At 38.8% G+C, this 16026-nt stretch overlaps 2 protein-coding genes across 2 annotated transcripts; one reads left to right on the top strand and one right to left on the bottom strand.

Annotated features, from left to right (window-relative positions):
* The first annotated feature begins 4676 nt into the window (after positions 1 to 4676).
* gcnt3 (glucosaminyl (N-acetyl) transferase 3, mucin type) lies at positions 4677 to 9367 on the top strand. The gene is made up of 2 exons (XM_088641604.1): positions 4677 to 5168; positions 5754 to 9367. Exon 2 carries the CDS (start codon positions 5888 to 5890, stop codon positions 7217 to 7219), a length of 1332 nt encoding a protein of 443 aa, XP_088497730.1. The 5' UTR covers positions 4677 to 5168; positions 5754 to 5887; the 3' UTR covers positions 7220 to 9367.
* On the bottom strand, positions 7662 to 14110 carry gtf2a2 (general transcription factor IIA, 2). Its single transcript, XM_088641605.1, has 4 exons — positions 13903 to 14110; positions 12852 to 12956; positions 9747 to 9873; positions 7662 to 7979 (listed from the first exon to the last, which is right to left on the bottom strand). The coding sequence occupies exons 1-4, from the start codon at positions 13972 to 13974 to the stop codon at positions 7954 to 7956; spliced, it is 330 nt and encodes a 109-aa protein (XP_088497731.1). The 5' UTR covers positions 13975 to 14110; the 3' UTR covers positions 7662 to 7953.
* Between the last annotated feature and the right edge of the window lie 1916 nt (positions 14111 to 16026).

Genomic DNA, 16026 nt, shown 5'->3' with positions numbered 1-16026 from the left:
TGTGGTTCATACAGTACCTACTTTTGTTAACGTAGCAGATACACATACAGTTCCTACAAACGAACTACTATAATTATATTTAATGTTTCAACAATTCAACAGGATACAGTGTCACATTTTGTAGCCATGCCAGTACATTGTTTATTCTTTCTCAATCTTAATAACCTATGAGCTAATAGAGACATCTTACTGGTTCTTTTACAACTGGATCAATATAACACAACCTTAAAGGTAACATCAATTTAGTCATATAGTTTGATTATTCAATAATTTTATCAGATCCTGATACTTAACCAAGTATAATAAAAACACATTTGTCTTTAACATTCCTGTTACAAAGAAGCCTGATATAAAACTTGAAATGTGCTGATACCATAAACTTATGATGCCAAGTTTTATGTATAAAACACATGTATGATTACAGGGTATGGGATTTAAACTTTAACCAACAAATTCACAGAAAAGTGGTCAGTCTTATGCAACCTGGTTTTCCACAAATGTTCATTTAAAAAATGTATTCAAGTTATACATTTTAAATACTTTTTTTCTGAGAAATATTGTTGTATCAACTTTTTTATACAGTATACTATTTTTCTGTTTGTGGCTATATTTTAAAATATTTACTCAATGTCTCAAAATGACTTGGCACTCTGATTTTTTAAGAAAGTGTAGTGCCTTTGAAGCCTGAGTGGAAAATAAAATCAAAGCTTCTATTGTGGTATTGATTGTCCACAAACCAAAAAGAAAACAGTTGAACAAAATGAAAGAGAACCAAATCTAAATCTATACCTAAATTTTAAAAAGCAAAGCAAAACTGTGGCCTTTTTTCCATGCAGTTCTTTGCCCCTAGTGTACTCCACTAGCTCTCAAATGAGTACGGTACTCTATGCCTTTAACTGCAGAAGAATGGAGTTTATCTCATCTCTCTCCTAGGAGCTCTGCAAGTTATGTGACAGCTCCTGCAGACATTGTGCAGGTCCTGGCCCTGATCAGTGTCTGACATGCAAGCCTAACTTTGCTCTACACCCGCTGGAAAACCCGTGTTCCAGGTGCTGTGAGTCTAAACACAACAACACGGGCTGCTGCCACTGCACTATCAATTCAGGTACCAAGGCCTTCAATGTTATCAGCAGGGAGTGGCATAGAACAACGAGTGATCTATTCATAAGAAAATCTAGTGAAAATAAGGTGAACTGAAGCTGGATACATATGAAACTTGACACATTTTCTCTACAAACTGACAGCAACTTCAAAGTTTCAAACTATTTTGGAACAGCTTCATTTCCAATAGATTTCCAATATTTCTTTCACAAGCTGGCTAAGATAGTTCCCCTTTATCGGCATTACAAATTTTCTTTTCTTTTTTTAGTTGAGGTTCACCAACCTGACAAGCTAAAAACTGATAGTAATGCGGCGTTATAGTCCTTGAGTCCCATGCCATTATTTATATACTGTATATATAAACATTTAAAGCTACTTCAGGAGAAACCTGTGTGGGTCATTTAAATCACAATGACACAAAAACATTCTCATTTTAAAAAAAGATTTTAATATAAATACAAAAGTTCTTATTCTTAAATTTTGTGATTCACTACGACTTTCAACCTGAATATTAGATTAGCTTTTCAGACAAGGATTGCAACCAGTGAAACAGAAACCTAACTAAATATCACTGTTGAGTGAACAGACACAGATACTTAGGACACAGCACTTCGAGAACTGTTCTTTAGTCAGATTTTCTGTGGTAATAATAATGTCATTTGCCAAACCGCTTCATACCACACGGTGTCGCGGGAAGCCGGAGCCTACCCAGCAAGCAACGAGCGCAAGGCAGGGTTCACCCTGGACAGGACGCCAGTCCATCGCAGGGCCAGTGCAGGCCAATCACACATGGGGACAATGTGGAGGCCTTCTCGAAAATCTTTAATGACCACTGAGTCAGGACCTCGGTTTAACGTCTCATCTGAAAGACAGCGCCCACTACAGTATAGTGTCCCCGCCACCATACTGGGGTATTAGGACCCACACAGACCACAGGGTGGGCGCCCCCCACTGGTCCCACTAACACCTCTTCCAGCAGCAACCATAGCTTCCCAGGAGGTCCCCTCATCCAGATACTGACCAGGCTCAACCCTGCTGAGCTTCAGTGGGCAGACACTTGAGAGCTGCAGGGTGATATGGCTGCAGGCTTAATAATAATAATAATAATAATAATAATAATAATAATAATAATAATAATAATAATAATAATAATAAAAAACTTTATTTTATATTGCACCTTTAAAGGTGGCTTCTCAAAGCGCTTTACGGACTGACAACAACAAAAAATACACAATGCACAATGAAAATACACAATGAGAGGACACAATAGATGAGAGTACTGAATACAGCAGGAGCAGAGCGGTAAAGAACAGAACCAGTTAAGTAAAATTCATGCTGTTGCAGGTCAGGGCGAGGAAGAGGTTGTGCTGGCAAAAAAACTACTGCTAACATCTCCAAAATCTCGCACTTTGTCTGAACACGCGCAACGCCACAATCTGTTCTGCTCTCTTTGCCAGCACTGTGTGTAGAAGCTGCTCACCCGGTGTCGGGGGAGAGGCAGGTGTTGGGGAGCACATAGCCCACGGTGCTCAGCCACGTCGATGCTGGCGCTGGTCGCGGTCCTGGCGCTGTTCGCGCTGTTCCAGGCCAGGGCGAGGAAGAGGCTGTGCTGGAAACGGAGCTACGAGAGGCTGAGTGGCAGTGCCAGTGTCAGGCCATCGCCCTACACCATGACCCACGGTGTCCCGGAGCCCGAGGACAGCGGAGATGAGACTGACGTGGTTTACAGCAGTAGGGACGGCACAGTGTACCGCCGATACAACTTGATCAAGGCCCAGGAGGGACAGGGAGAGGAATGTGAGGATGAGGACACTTGTTTAAACAAACCGTAGGATGTGGTGTCTACAACAAGGGGCATCAACAACCTGAAAACAGTTTTCAACTGAATGAAAGTTGAAAATGGAAAGCTATTCCATTTTTTCTACTAAGAAGAAATGATAAAAACGTGTTCTTCTTGTTTTGTATGTTTTCATGAAACTACAGAAAGAATGCATATACAAAGAGTGGAAGAAGGTCTCCTTTCGGAAACAGTTTCTGTCTCTTTGAAGAGGTCTGACTTCCGTTTTAAAGCTTCAGGTGACAAATTCAGAACAGGCTTTAGATTCTGTATAATTCCATTCTAAAAACATCATCAAAAGCCTCTGACATACACCTTGAAATTATTAATGGTATTTTTAAAACCAATGCTAGAATTTTTTCTTCTATTTGTGACCAGAATGAAGTAGCTGTACTGTAAATTGTACTTAACTTAAGCGGAAAAATTTATATTAATTTGACAAAAAGACATTGCAATGGTTAATTTAGTTTACTGTCATTTTGCCTCACATTAATAAAACTAGACCTACTGTAGCTGACAATCTAGAACCTAGTTCAAAGTTTAAGAAAATGACTTCTTTTGAATAGTGTACCTGAAAAAAATGTAGATTGGTATATGGTGAATGAATTACTTAGGTTATGATTTTAGATGGCCCTAACCCCACTTAAAACAGAAAGCAGGTGTTAACTCTCACCAATCCCTTTGGCTTAAACACAGTGAAACAGAGGATGATCTTGATACAACAGACACAAAATCTTCAACCAGTTTAAAATTGTTAGGAAGATTAGGAATTGACAACACAACAACAGAATGCTACATTTGTGTTAATAGATTGCCTAAAGTTTGTGTAGCTGTGATCACTGAGGAGATGAATTTGCAGAACTACAACAAAACAGAAAATACATGACAAAAGTGAAAATAATTATAGGTGCTTTTTCATGTGCTTGTCTTTATTATAACTCCACAAAGAAACAACTGAGTCACACATACAATTGCAAATGTAAACCCTGAATGATTATGTAGTCTTTAAGATTCAACTACATTTTTGCTGATAAAAGGAGGGGTTAATAAAAAAAACATCTTGTGAAGCTTCTATTGTGGTATTGATTGTCCACAAACCAAAAAAAACCAGTTGAACAGAATGAAAGAGAACCAAATCTAAATCTATATCTAAATTTTAAAAACTATCTGTCCCATTTAAGTTATATTCCTTATACAACTATGGATAATATTCTATACCTGAAGTTATAAGAAACATAATTTTTCACTTGTAATATTTCTTGTGCAAGTGACCAACAAGAGCATATACACATTGCTGGACATTTAATCTACAAGAAGATCAGGGGTCAGAATTGTAATCATATTTGAAATATGATTTTTATGTAACTTGTTTTATTACAAAAATGAATGTGAGTGTTTTTGGGGGTTTTGTCAAGTTTTCCTTCCAGTAGCAAAATATGATGTAAATGTCAAGCATTTCTTGAAAAAACAGGAAACAAATCTTGAAAATCTGATGCTAGTACCACAATATGTCCTCAAATAAAAAAAAAACATTTTTAAATGACATCTTAGCTACACAGTTTGAGTAATTCTGAAAACCGTAGGTCTGCTTTAATAAAATTTGCATTTTATAATCTTTGATAAGATTTATTCGTTTGTTACTCTAGAACATAAAGTAACAAGTTAATAATTTAACAAATCAAATCCTGTGTCATTAGTAGGGCCTGTCCTTGCCTATTCCAGAGCAGGATGGAGGAAAGTTGAGCTTTGAAAGTTGAGAGGTTTTCAGTTAAAGTAACATACAAAAAAAAATCTTGAAGGTGTAAATGTATGACACACTGTTTAGTGGAAGCAATGGAGATGCTATTTTTCAGTTGAAGCAGGAAGTGTGCTGTGAATATAAAGGATTGGGCACAGTAAGTTTGACCAATTACAGTACAAGTAGCTTACCAAGTCCCAAGGTTTGACCGTTTTACAATGCCCTTCCCACTTGCAGGAATTCATTTACCAATGAGTTCACAGGATTATGCCATATGACTGCCTTTCCAAACAAATGCCTGAATATTAGACAGTTCTGAAACGAAAATGTAAGTATACATTCCTTTGCTGTCATTGTCAATGCTACAGTACAAAGGAGTAGCTATACGTCCATAGTGTAGGCTCTTGGCTTTGCTATGTATTGCAGGAAAAACTAAAAAAATTAATCCAAACGTCCCGAAAGGCAGGACATACACAATTCCAGCTCTGAAAGGTATGTTTTGTTTTTTCCACACTTGGCAGAGTGTAACTGGATCTCCTGCTCATTTCTGTTTTCTGTCAGCTGGTTGTATGTTTTCTGTTTGATTTTAATTTTAAACTAGGAGTTTCTGTTTGTGGTTGTGTAATGGTATTTGTACGGAAAATGGTTATATCTATTCTCTAAAATAAAAAAAATAAAAAAAAGCTGAAAGAAAAAAACACCTGGTGACATTAAAAAGTCGGAATTGTAGGCACTACAGTATTCATTATGTCTATTCAGTTTTGTTTTAACCAAAGCCCTGTTTTAGTGGAAATAAAACATGTTCTTTCCAAACATGTTGAAATAAAACGTCTTTCCAAACCTCAAAAGTACATTTTAAAGCACAGAAGAGGATAAATTCACAGCAAACATTGACATTAAACCCTTTTTAATGGCAAAGATTAAGCACATTTATTACATACTGTACACTCTGTGAACTGCAGCAGATCCATTGCAGCACCTACCGTGCAACACAAAATGCAATTGTACATGTATTCAAAATCTTTCTGTGTTATTTGTATTGGCTAAAGTAAAAAACTTCTCCTTCCTTCCTCACAGGTGCTATAGTTTTGCATAAAATTCAGTGAGTCACAGCAAAATCTGTTTGATATTACACCTTGGTGGAGGATTAGCTACCCTGTTCTCAAAAGAAGATACTACAAGAGGCTATTTTTAAAGAAACAATATCATAAATGGTTCAGTGGATGAAATTCAAGAAAATGACAAACAGCACATCGGGCTGGAAACGGCACAAGTTTACAAACACTGCTGCCTTTTCTTTTATTTGTCTGTCTTTCACTGTAATTCTCTGGCAGACTAAAAAACTCACCTGCCCCCTCGATGACTTGCACCCGAGGAAAATTCGCCAGCTTGAGGAGGAAAAGGACATCCTCACTTGCTCCAGAATCATTCAAGGTGATACAGAGGCCATCGAGGAAGCGCTTCGAAGCAGGATTCTTGTTGCAAATAAGAAAAAACCTTTAACAGAAGCGTACTTTTTAACCATTACGCGGAACTGCGAAGCTTATGTTCAAGAAAGAAAGTTCATCACATTCCCGCTGAGCAAAGAGGAAAAAGACTTCCCCATTGCCTACTCCATGGTGGTCCATGAAAAAATTGAGACGTTTGAGAGGCTTCTGCGCGCCATATACACCCCTCAGAATGTGTACTGCGTGCACGTGGATCAGAAATCTTCAGAGGAGTTCAAGAATGCTGTAAAAGCCATTGTGTCCTGCTTTCCAAATGTATTTTTTGCCAGAAAACTGGAAAAGGTCATCTACGCCACTTGGTCAAGGGTGCAGGCAGACTTGAACTGCATGGAGGACTTGCTGAACTCAACTGTACAATGGAGGTATCTGCTCAACACCTGCGGCACCGATTTTCCCATTAAAACCAACCTGGAAATCGTGCATGCCCTCAAAGCCCTCAACGGCAGGAACAGCCTTGAATCAGAGTCCACCCCGAGGCATAAAAAAGACCGCTGGTTGTACCATTACGAGGTCAAGGATCACATAAGTAGGACTGAAACCAAAAAGAGCCCCCCTCCCATTGGCTCCCCCATGTTCTCCGGTAACGCATACTTTGTCGTGACCAGGGATTTTGTCAAACACGTGTTTGAAAACCCGGAGACACAGAAACTACTTGAATGGGAAAAGGACACCTACAGCCCTGATGAGCACCTTTGGGCAACGCTGCAGAGGATGTCTGGGGTGCCGGGGTCGAATCCCATCAACGAGAAATTCCACACCTCCGACATGATTGCCATTGCTCGACTGGTAAAATGGGAGTATTTGGAAGGCGACATTCAGAAAGGATCTTCCTATCCACGCTGTACGGGTGTTCACCGCAGATCGGTCTGTGTCTATGGATCTGGGGACCTCCACTGGATGTTGCATCAACATCACCTCTTTGCCAATAAGTTTGATCCCGAAGTGGATGACACAGCTATCAAATGTCTCGAGGTATACCTTCGCTTGAAAGCGCTCCACAACAGAGATTTACATGTACAATATGCCCCTGAATAAGGGACTGCTTTCATTTCCACATAAATACAGTATATGAGATAGCAAAACAGACTGTGAGATACATATTTAAAAAAACTGAACCAATATATTACAAATATATTATGGTCCTTTATTATCTGGGATATAAAAAAAATGTACCTACAAATAATGTGAAAGGCAAATCCATTTAGGGATTGTACATATTTAACTAAAAAATCACACGAATACCATTAGTATGAAAAACTGTAGAAATTGTTTTCTGGATAAAGTACAAATGAAATGTACTTGGACTCATTACGTGACCTAATCAAACACTGGCAGGTGTTTGGCAATTCACAATTTTCAATGGACTGCCTGATGGCAAAATTAAATAATAATTTACCTTTAAAAACCAGGAGAAATCAACTGCAACGATTAGCTGAATGAACATTTTGTTTTACAGCAGTTACTACAAAGGCTGGTGTCTCTTTTAAATAAAATTTTATTAAAGAAATCTCAAGCTAAACAACAGTTATCAACTGAAAGAAAAGTTTGGATATGAAATTTATTAAAAAAAGGTCATGCAATTTCCGATGACATGGCTGATGCATTTGCAGTTTCACATTTCCCATTCCATATTTACAGGGTTGAAATCTCTGGGCTTTACAGAAGTCACTGCAATAAATTATATATACAGTCCTGGCTGTGTGAGCTTTTCCTTGTGAGCCAGGGATCCTCCAACAATACCAGTTTCACAAAACTCACTCCATGTGAATTCACTCAGCAGCATTGGAACCGGTGTCTGTAATGAAAGTAATGTTACAAATGTTTTTATGCTCACAGAAATTGTGTGGAGTGCGGCAATAATATATTAAAGGTGTAGCACAGATAACGTTTCCCCCTACGTTTGTTACTCTTACTAGCAATATTATCTTCTATAGTCATTCGCTGATGCTTGTTTCTGCTCAGAATGTTATTTTATATTCAAAGTTACCTAGTCAGAAAAAAGACCTTGCATTATCTTTAAAACATATGAAACACATCTAGTGGAAAGTCAAATGGCTGCATGGTTATCCTTTTATGATGATTCATCAATTGAGCAAAGGTTACTAATTTATACACTAACCCACCCTAACCCTTTCCTGGAAAGCGGAACTTTTCATATTGTTGCCAAGCTATTAGGTGCCTCTGAATCCCTGTGAAATGACACAATGGTCAGTGTGACCCCTGCAAACCAATAGTCCACAATTTTGCCTTTTCTGGTCATGATCACAAAGGGGGGTTTCTGCATCCTTTCACAGGGATTCAAAACACCTGTCTTAGAAAGCAATTGGGAACAACATTTATTGCTACACTGGGTTCATACATTCCACGATCTACTCTTTCTTTTTACGGCAGCTTTTCACTCCAACCTGCACAATCCGGACATTACATTTCCATTCCTCTTTCACCCACAAACCCAATATCCTCCATCTCTCTCTTCCTTTGCTGCCCCACTGACTCCTGTTATATGCCTTCTCCAACCCTCTCCATTTTCCTCTTTCTTTCTGCTCTGCAGTATGGTGAATTGGGACATGTATATATCTCACTTATCCAGTATCACCACTTAAGCACATTGTGAGAGGTGTTGATGGGGTCTGTTAGTTTAGCCTCAAACAAAAGTTACACTAAGTATTTCAGGTGGGTAGCTGCGTCAGCATGCGTAGGCTGCTAAGGAACAAGTAATAGGTATATTCCATGCTGAAAAAAAGAAGAGAGAGAGAACACGTTTTGGCCGTGGAGCCTTCTTCAGGTGAAGAAGGCTCCACGGCCGAAATGTTGTGTTCTCTTTCTTCTTTTTTTCAGCATGGAATAAACCTATTAAAAGTTACACTAAGATGCCATAAAGCTGACTTGCTTTAGCAGCCCCAGTGGCTTAACGCTACATAATAAAAGACAGGAACAACACCCACAAACAGGATAAAACAGACCAATGTCTGCTGCATATCAAAGGACAGAACCTAGAGCAAGACAGAGCAGGACAAGAAGTAATTACATATCAAAGAACAGGACAAGCACTCAGATTGAGAAACAAACTTTCTTCTGACTTTATATAAGAGCTGGGAAACCCTTGCAGTGTGTCTGTTCTGTGGGGCTGACCCAGAGCGTGTTGTTGGACTTATTGAGCTCAATAAAACTGAATCTGCACAAGACTGTGTCCTGCTCCTCTGATGAAGAATTTCCCACAACAATGGCATTCACCTTTACATGATCATTTCATGACTGTACACTGTTTAAAACAATAATTAACATTACTTAAAGAGTAACTAACATTCATATACATGTAAAAATCTCCTTTTTGGAAAACATTTAAACAGCAAAACACAAAGTAAAAAAAAACACAGACACTGTAGAATTATTGCCCTGGTGAGAATTTTAGACCTACTTTTTTACTGAAACCTTGAAACTACACCTTTCAGTTTAATACAAAGGAGCCAGACTGAGTCACCAAAGAACATTTCATACATTATTGTGCATCCATGAAGAAAAAGGAACAAAATTAAAAGAATAGGCCAAAGCCTACACTTACTTTTCCCATCACAAGCGACGATTTTTACTTTGTCCACTTTCACCAAATCGGTCACTTCTCTGAACTCAACATCGTTCAGGACAAACGTCCAGACATTGTCACAGAATCTGTATGTGTTCAATGACCCCTAAAAAAGGATAAATACTTGTGATATAGGACCATTGCAACACGAAAATGGGGTAGTTTTAATGTGTAATAAGTCAAATAAAAAAGTATAATTTCTATTAAGAATATGCTACTTATCAGTTTGTTACATGCACACGAATTATAAAAAGAGGAAATGAGTGCTTTGATATTATTCATTTAATTACATACATATTACACAGAATTTCAGGCAGCACTTTGATCATCTTCCTCTAAGACTAAGTCACATTCACTTAACTCGCATTGTATGACAGACATTTCAGCAACCAACTGCCTTAGACTGAACAATTAAACATGAGCCAGGGGATGAAAGAGGAAGCTCAAATGGGCTGAACGGCCTCCTCTCATGTTGTCTCCTTTCTTATGTTCTTGGCCAAATACACCTGACTGGTACAGCCTGTACTGATCACTTTGGTACATCAATAATGCCCTCTTGTGGTACAGCACAAGAGCACCAATGTACCTTTAACACCATAGAATAAATCTGCAAATATGTTCTATAGATTAAACAATTATTTAAATTAAAATGGAATGTAGACTCTGAAGCCTCTGTAGGCTGTAGTCTGAAACATCTACACAGCATATAGTGGGCATAGAAAGTCAGCGCCCCCTTTCAAAAGAAGACAAAATCAGACTTTTTCCAGTTTTATTTACACATTTTATCTTGCAATATCCAGGTGAAAAAATAATACAAATCTTTGAAAAAATATTAAAAGTAAAAAAGTAGAATAACTGGGTTGGATGAGAGAACACCCCCCTGAGTTAAGACTTGGTAGAAGCACCTTTTGCTTGAATTACAGCCTTGAGTCTTTTTGGATACATCTCTACCAACTCTGCACACCTAGAGGGAGGAATATTTGCCCGTTCCTCCTTACGGAATTGTTCAAGCTCAGTCAAACTGCGTGTTGACCCTTGATGGACTGCCCTCTTCAAGTCATTCCAAAAATTTGCGATGGGATTTAGATCGTGGGGCTGAATATGGCCACTCAAGGACATTCACCATCCTGTCCTTCAGCCACTGTACGGTGGCTTTGGCGGTGTGCTGTGGGTCATTGTCATGTTGAAAAATGAACCATCTTCCCATTTTCAACTTCCTGGCTGAGGGCTGCAGGTTTTCTTCAAGAATTTGCCTGTATTTTTCACCATCCATCTTCCCTTCTATCCTGACAAGTGCCCCAGTCCCAGCTGAAGAGAAACACCCTCACAACAGGATGCTGCCACCACCATGCTTCACTGTAGGAATGGTGTTCTTTGGATGGTAAGATGTACTGAGTTTTCCCCAGACATACCGTGTTGCATTCTAGCCAAAAGGTTCGATTTTGGTCTCATCTGAACACAGCATCTTTAAGGTTCTTTTTAGCAAAACATAAATGAGACTTGATGTGGCTTTTCTTAAGGAGTGGCTTTTTTCTTGCCTGCCTCTCATACAGGCCAGATTTGTAGAGCACTTGTGATATTGTCACATGCACACAATGACCAGTCTTTGCCATAAAGGACTTTAGTTTGCCATCAGCCTCTTGGTAGCCTCTCTGATCTTGGTAGTCTCCTCCTTGCTCGGTCGTCCAGATCTAGGCAAGGTCTGGGTGGCGACATACGCTTTCCACTTCTTCATGATGGTCTTGACTGTACTCCATGGGACACCTAAAGCCTTTGAAATCTTATTATACCCATCTTTATCTCGAAGTTCTTTTGAAGGCACCTTTCCACCAATAGTGGATTCTTTGCTTTGAAATGCACTTCCAAGCAGTGGAATCTTCTAGAAACAGCTGCTTTTATTCTGAACTAATTAAAAGCACCACAATTGCTCACAGGTGCAAGCCAATTAGTTTGTTCTGTGAGGTGTAAGGTGATTGGTTATACCTGGGCAGGTTTACAAATGCAATAGTAAGGGGGTGTTCACTTATCTAAATAAGGTATTTTACTGTTTTAATATTAATTCATTTTTCAGAATGATTTAGACTTTTATTTTTACTTGGATAATGTGGGTAACTGTGTGTAAATAAAAAAAAATTAAATTAAGCTTGTTCCATTTTTATTTTCAGAGTGTCATACAACAAAGGATACACATTTTGAGAGGGGGTGGTGACTTTCTATACCCACCGTATACAGTACCTTGCAAAAACAATCAGACCCTTTAAAAGTTTTCAAATGTTGCGTGATTACAAATGATGCCTACACGTCTTTTTTTTCCCCTTACAGTGTTTTTATTGCAAACTCACACCACGCTCAAACAGAAATTTTTTAAAGACAAAATTAGTTATTTGTCAGCTGGTATGTTAAAGGGTCTGAATACTTTTGAAAAGCACTGTATATGCATGTAAAAGGATGTGTTCAGACGCTGTTTAAATTCTGCGGAATATAACTAAACTTGTCTTATAATGTGGCACATACAGGGTTGAGGTAAGCCCTTACTGCTTTGATTATGTCCATTTTGTGGATTCTGATACATTTTAACAAGCAAAGGGATCATTGGAACCTGAAATATAACCCTGATTACTGTACCATACATTTCTGTTATTTCAATGTAAAACCCACCTTCAGTCCTCAGTGTGTGTACTCTATTAATATAGAGCCAAAATTCCCATTGGCCCTTACCAATCATGGCTTCCTAATAATCTCCATCTATGAATTGGCTTAATTACTCTGCTCTCCTCCCCACTGATAGCTGATGTGTGGTGAGTATTCCAATACGACTATGGCTGCTGTCACATCATTCAGGTGGGGCTGCACACTGGTGGTGGTGGAGGGGATCCCCATTACCTGTAAAGCGCTTTGAGTGGAGTGTCCAGAAAAGCGCTATATAAGTGTAAGCAGTTATTATTATTAATATTAAGGCTAACTAAGACTTAAGACGCTAGGGTTAGCCTGCAGTAACAGAGCTCAGTCCTCCAGGATTACCTTGAAACAGCTGATGTTTTTGCCAACATCAAACTTACACATTACAATGAATACAATACTCACCCGGAAGTTGACCCTGTTTCGCACCCTATTAGCCAGTGCTGTGTTAATAGCCTTGTCGAACTGAAGCAGAACCTGGAGTGCCAGCTGGGGAGTGATCTGTTGGGTCTGTAAACAAGGAAAATCCTACATCTAAGAAGAGTACTGCAGTCTGGGAATTCAAACTGGTTTGACTATACAAAAGTCTTAGCTTCCCAGTAATGCTGATGAGCATTAATCATATTTGTTGCGATGTATTCGATGCTTTCAACAGTACGGTGAAATTATAAATGGGCCCCAGACATCTTGGAAGCAAGCATAAATATTTTGTTTAAAAAAAAGTCTTCCGCATGAAATTGACCAATTCCCTTTAGAAAAAAAAACGTTTCTTATTAAATCAACAATAACTCATTTATTGCTCGCGGGACTCAAATGAATGATTAACTCCTTTAAGGATTCTGAAGTAAAAGACCTTCTTCACAAACAAAAACACTGGGAAAACAGTCTAAAACAGTTAAAATAATGCACTAAAAGAATAACGTTACTTGCAAATGGTTACTGCTACTTGGGATACATGTTACAGACAACTCGTTTATCTTGAAGTACTATTAAAAGCAGCATATTTCATTACAAACTTAAAAGGTCCAACCTTTCTACCATGACTGGAAAGATTTTGTACTACCCATACGATCCCGACGTTAGCGATTAAAACGATAGAAATTACCAGTACATGTAGGACTAACGTAACGTAGCGGACCAGATTATTGGAGGTGACTCTCATGTTCATGATGGAAGGAGTGCTTTCGCACTGCGCTCAGGAAAGCTGCTCTTAATAAAGAGGTAGCAGAGCGTTTACGAGCATTGTGGGAAGAGAAAGGGGTAGTAGCTCTATTGAGCTTTTATACAAATATAATCAGATGTATAGTTTTCCAACCGTCCTTTCGACGTTCTTCGGATCATTTTGAGGAGCTCTTCCTATAAAACTGTTCGGTGCTCTGTTGAGAACATTAACCGTTTTGCCCACTCGGGCGTGAGGACTGAGAACATGATGAACAAAGCTAAAATTCCTTCTTACCTGAATTAGCTCGTCCAGGCTTTCTTGCAAGCTGTTACCCAGTGTGGTATTTCTGTAAAGCTGATATGCCATTGCTCCGAGACGTTAATTTTGTTTAAGTAACTTTATAAGAGCCCTTCCTAATGAGGCAATTTGAAACTACCTTGTATTGATATTTCTCTTCCTCCTGCTGTTTTCTCTCGTACAGGAAACGCGAACGGTACGGAAAGAAGGACAAACAGAACAAAGGAAAGATAACCGATCTGAAAACGAGAATTTCGAGCGCCTCGAATACTGGCCCTGCCTCTCTTAAAACGATTTAATTTTTCTGTTGTTCAGTTTTAGAAAACATTAGAAGTACTGAATAACTTATCTAAATAATATTAGCCTACCTCTTTAGAGAAATAATTTTTGCAAAGGAATTTAGAAGCGGCTGCATTTTGGTTTCGAGTCTATAACTACAAGCACTCAAAAAACGATGAATATTCTTTGAAAAAGCAAGCAATTCCCTTGCGAGTCAACGCTGAAATAACTTAAGAACAGAAGTACGGAACAGTACACTATTTTGTAAAAAATGGTAGTTGAACATTAAATTCTATTAATCACCACTAAGCATCTTCCAACTTCCCAATACCATTTTAATAGTAAAAAGGTAGATTTTAGTAGTTAAACTTTGATGCACGATCTTGTTTTATACCTGTTCTACTTTACACCTTTAAAAATGATCCAGTTACTTGCAGAATTACAGGAATGAGCCAGGTATTGTTTTGACTGTTCAGGTATTCCTTAGAAACCTATCAGATATGCCCTAGACCAAACCAGCTTCGGGAATTATATTGTGTGAGCAGACATAGAAACGGGATGGAACACGTACACTTCCTTGCATATGTGAGATTACACATTATTTTAAAGAATAAACAGTAATAATTCTACTTTAAACATTGTTGCATTATACTATAATTCACGGTATGGAATTCAACTAAAATCTAAGAAGTATTTATAAAACAAAAATATGTCCTGTACTTTTCACAAATTTTCAGTTAGCATCGGTATTTGCTTAATGCTATAAGCCAGCCTGCAATGGAATGTATTGCTATTATTTAAAAAAAAAAAACACACTTGCACTTAATTGTTTGATGTGATGTGTTTACTTCACACTATCTTGCAATGTCATTATAAAAAGACTTTCTGTACTCTGCAGTGGGTCTTCCTTCCATACCTTTTTTCCATCTCTTCTGGTTGGTGGCTGTGGTCCACGCAAGGTTTTAAGAACACAGAAAAGTCAAGCTGGCCTCGCGCACACAGACTTGCACCCGAGCGATGGCAGGTTTGAACCAGGGAGAGGCATGTGGATGGGTGTAGTGTCAGCTGTGAATCAAGGACGGGTGTGGGAAAAACTCTTAGTTCACACTCTAGGTACTTACTCTCTCCTGGGGTCATGAGAGAAAGCACAAGACTGTGGGTACAGGCTCTGGAAATGAGGTTTCTCCAAGGAGCTTTTGGACCCCCTGTCACAGAGAACTCAGGCACCGTGAGAGAGCTGCTACCCCTCCAGATCTAGGGGAGCCTGGTGAGGCCGGTTGGGCATCTGAGAAGGATGTGTCTGGAAGGGCACTACTGATGGGGACTCCGTCTTCTACCTGGTATATCCCATTAGGCAGAGACACCAAGGCCGAAACAGGGGCCTGGGAATGCTTAGAAATCCCTTGGAGTGTGCTGGAATTTGCGATGTAGGAAAAAGAAGTTTGGTCTTACCCACACCTGCTGTTGCCATGACTTTAGGACAAGCAAACTGAAAACAGATCTATTAGTAACCCTATCCCAGCATTTATCTAGGCATTTCTTGCATCTTTTCTTGCAAAGGAGTAGTCTGTTCTAGATGGTGCACCAGCTCTGCATGTAAAGACATACAGTACCTCCTCGTTTCAGTTTCTTAATACATCACCTTAGACCAGCAATGACCCTGGTCTATTGTTTCATTGCTGATTTTAAGACCCTCCTTCGGGGTGTTAATATCTTTAAGGAATTTCAATTGCATGAATCAAATTCATGTTTAATGAAATATTTTGTCAAGACAGTTTTCATGAATATTCCAAAGCACAGTGGCACCACAGGTATGTAAAATGGAATAGCAAACTACTAAAA

This window comes from Lepisosteus platostomus, chromosome 7 (genome assembly GCF_059453375.1).
Source record: "Lepisosteus platostomus isolate fLepPlt1 chromosome 7, fLepPlt1.hap1, whole genome shotgun sequence".
NCBI lineage: Eukaryota > Metazoa > Chordata > Actinopteri > Semionotiformes > Lepisosteidae > Lepisosteus > Lepisosteus platostomus.
This window is presented reverse-complemented; position numbering and strand designations above follow the sequence as displayed.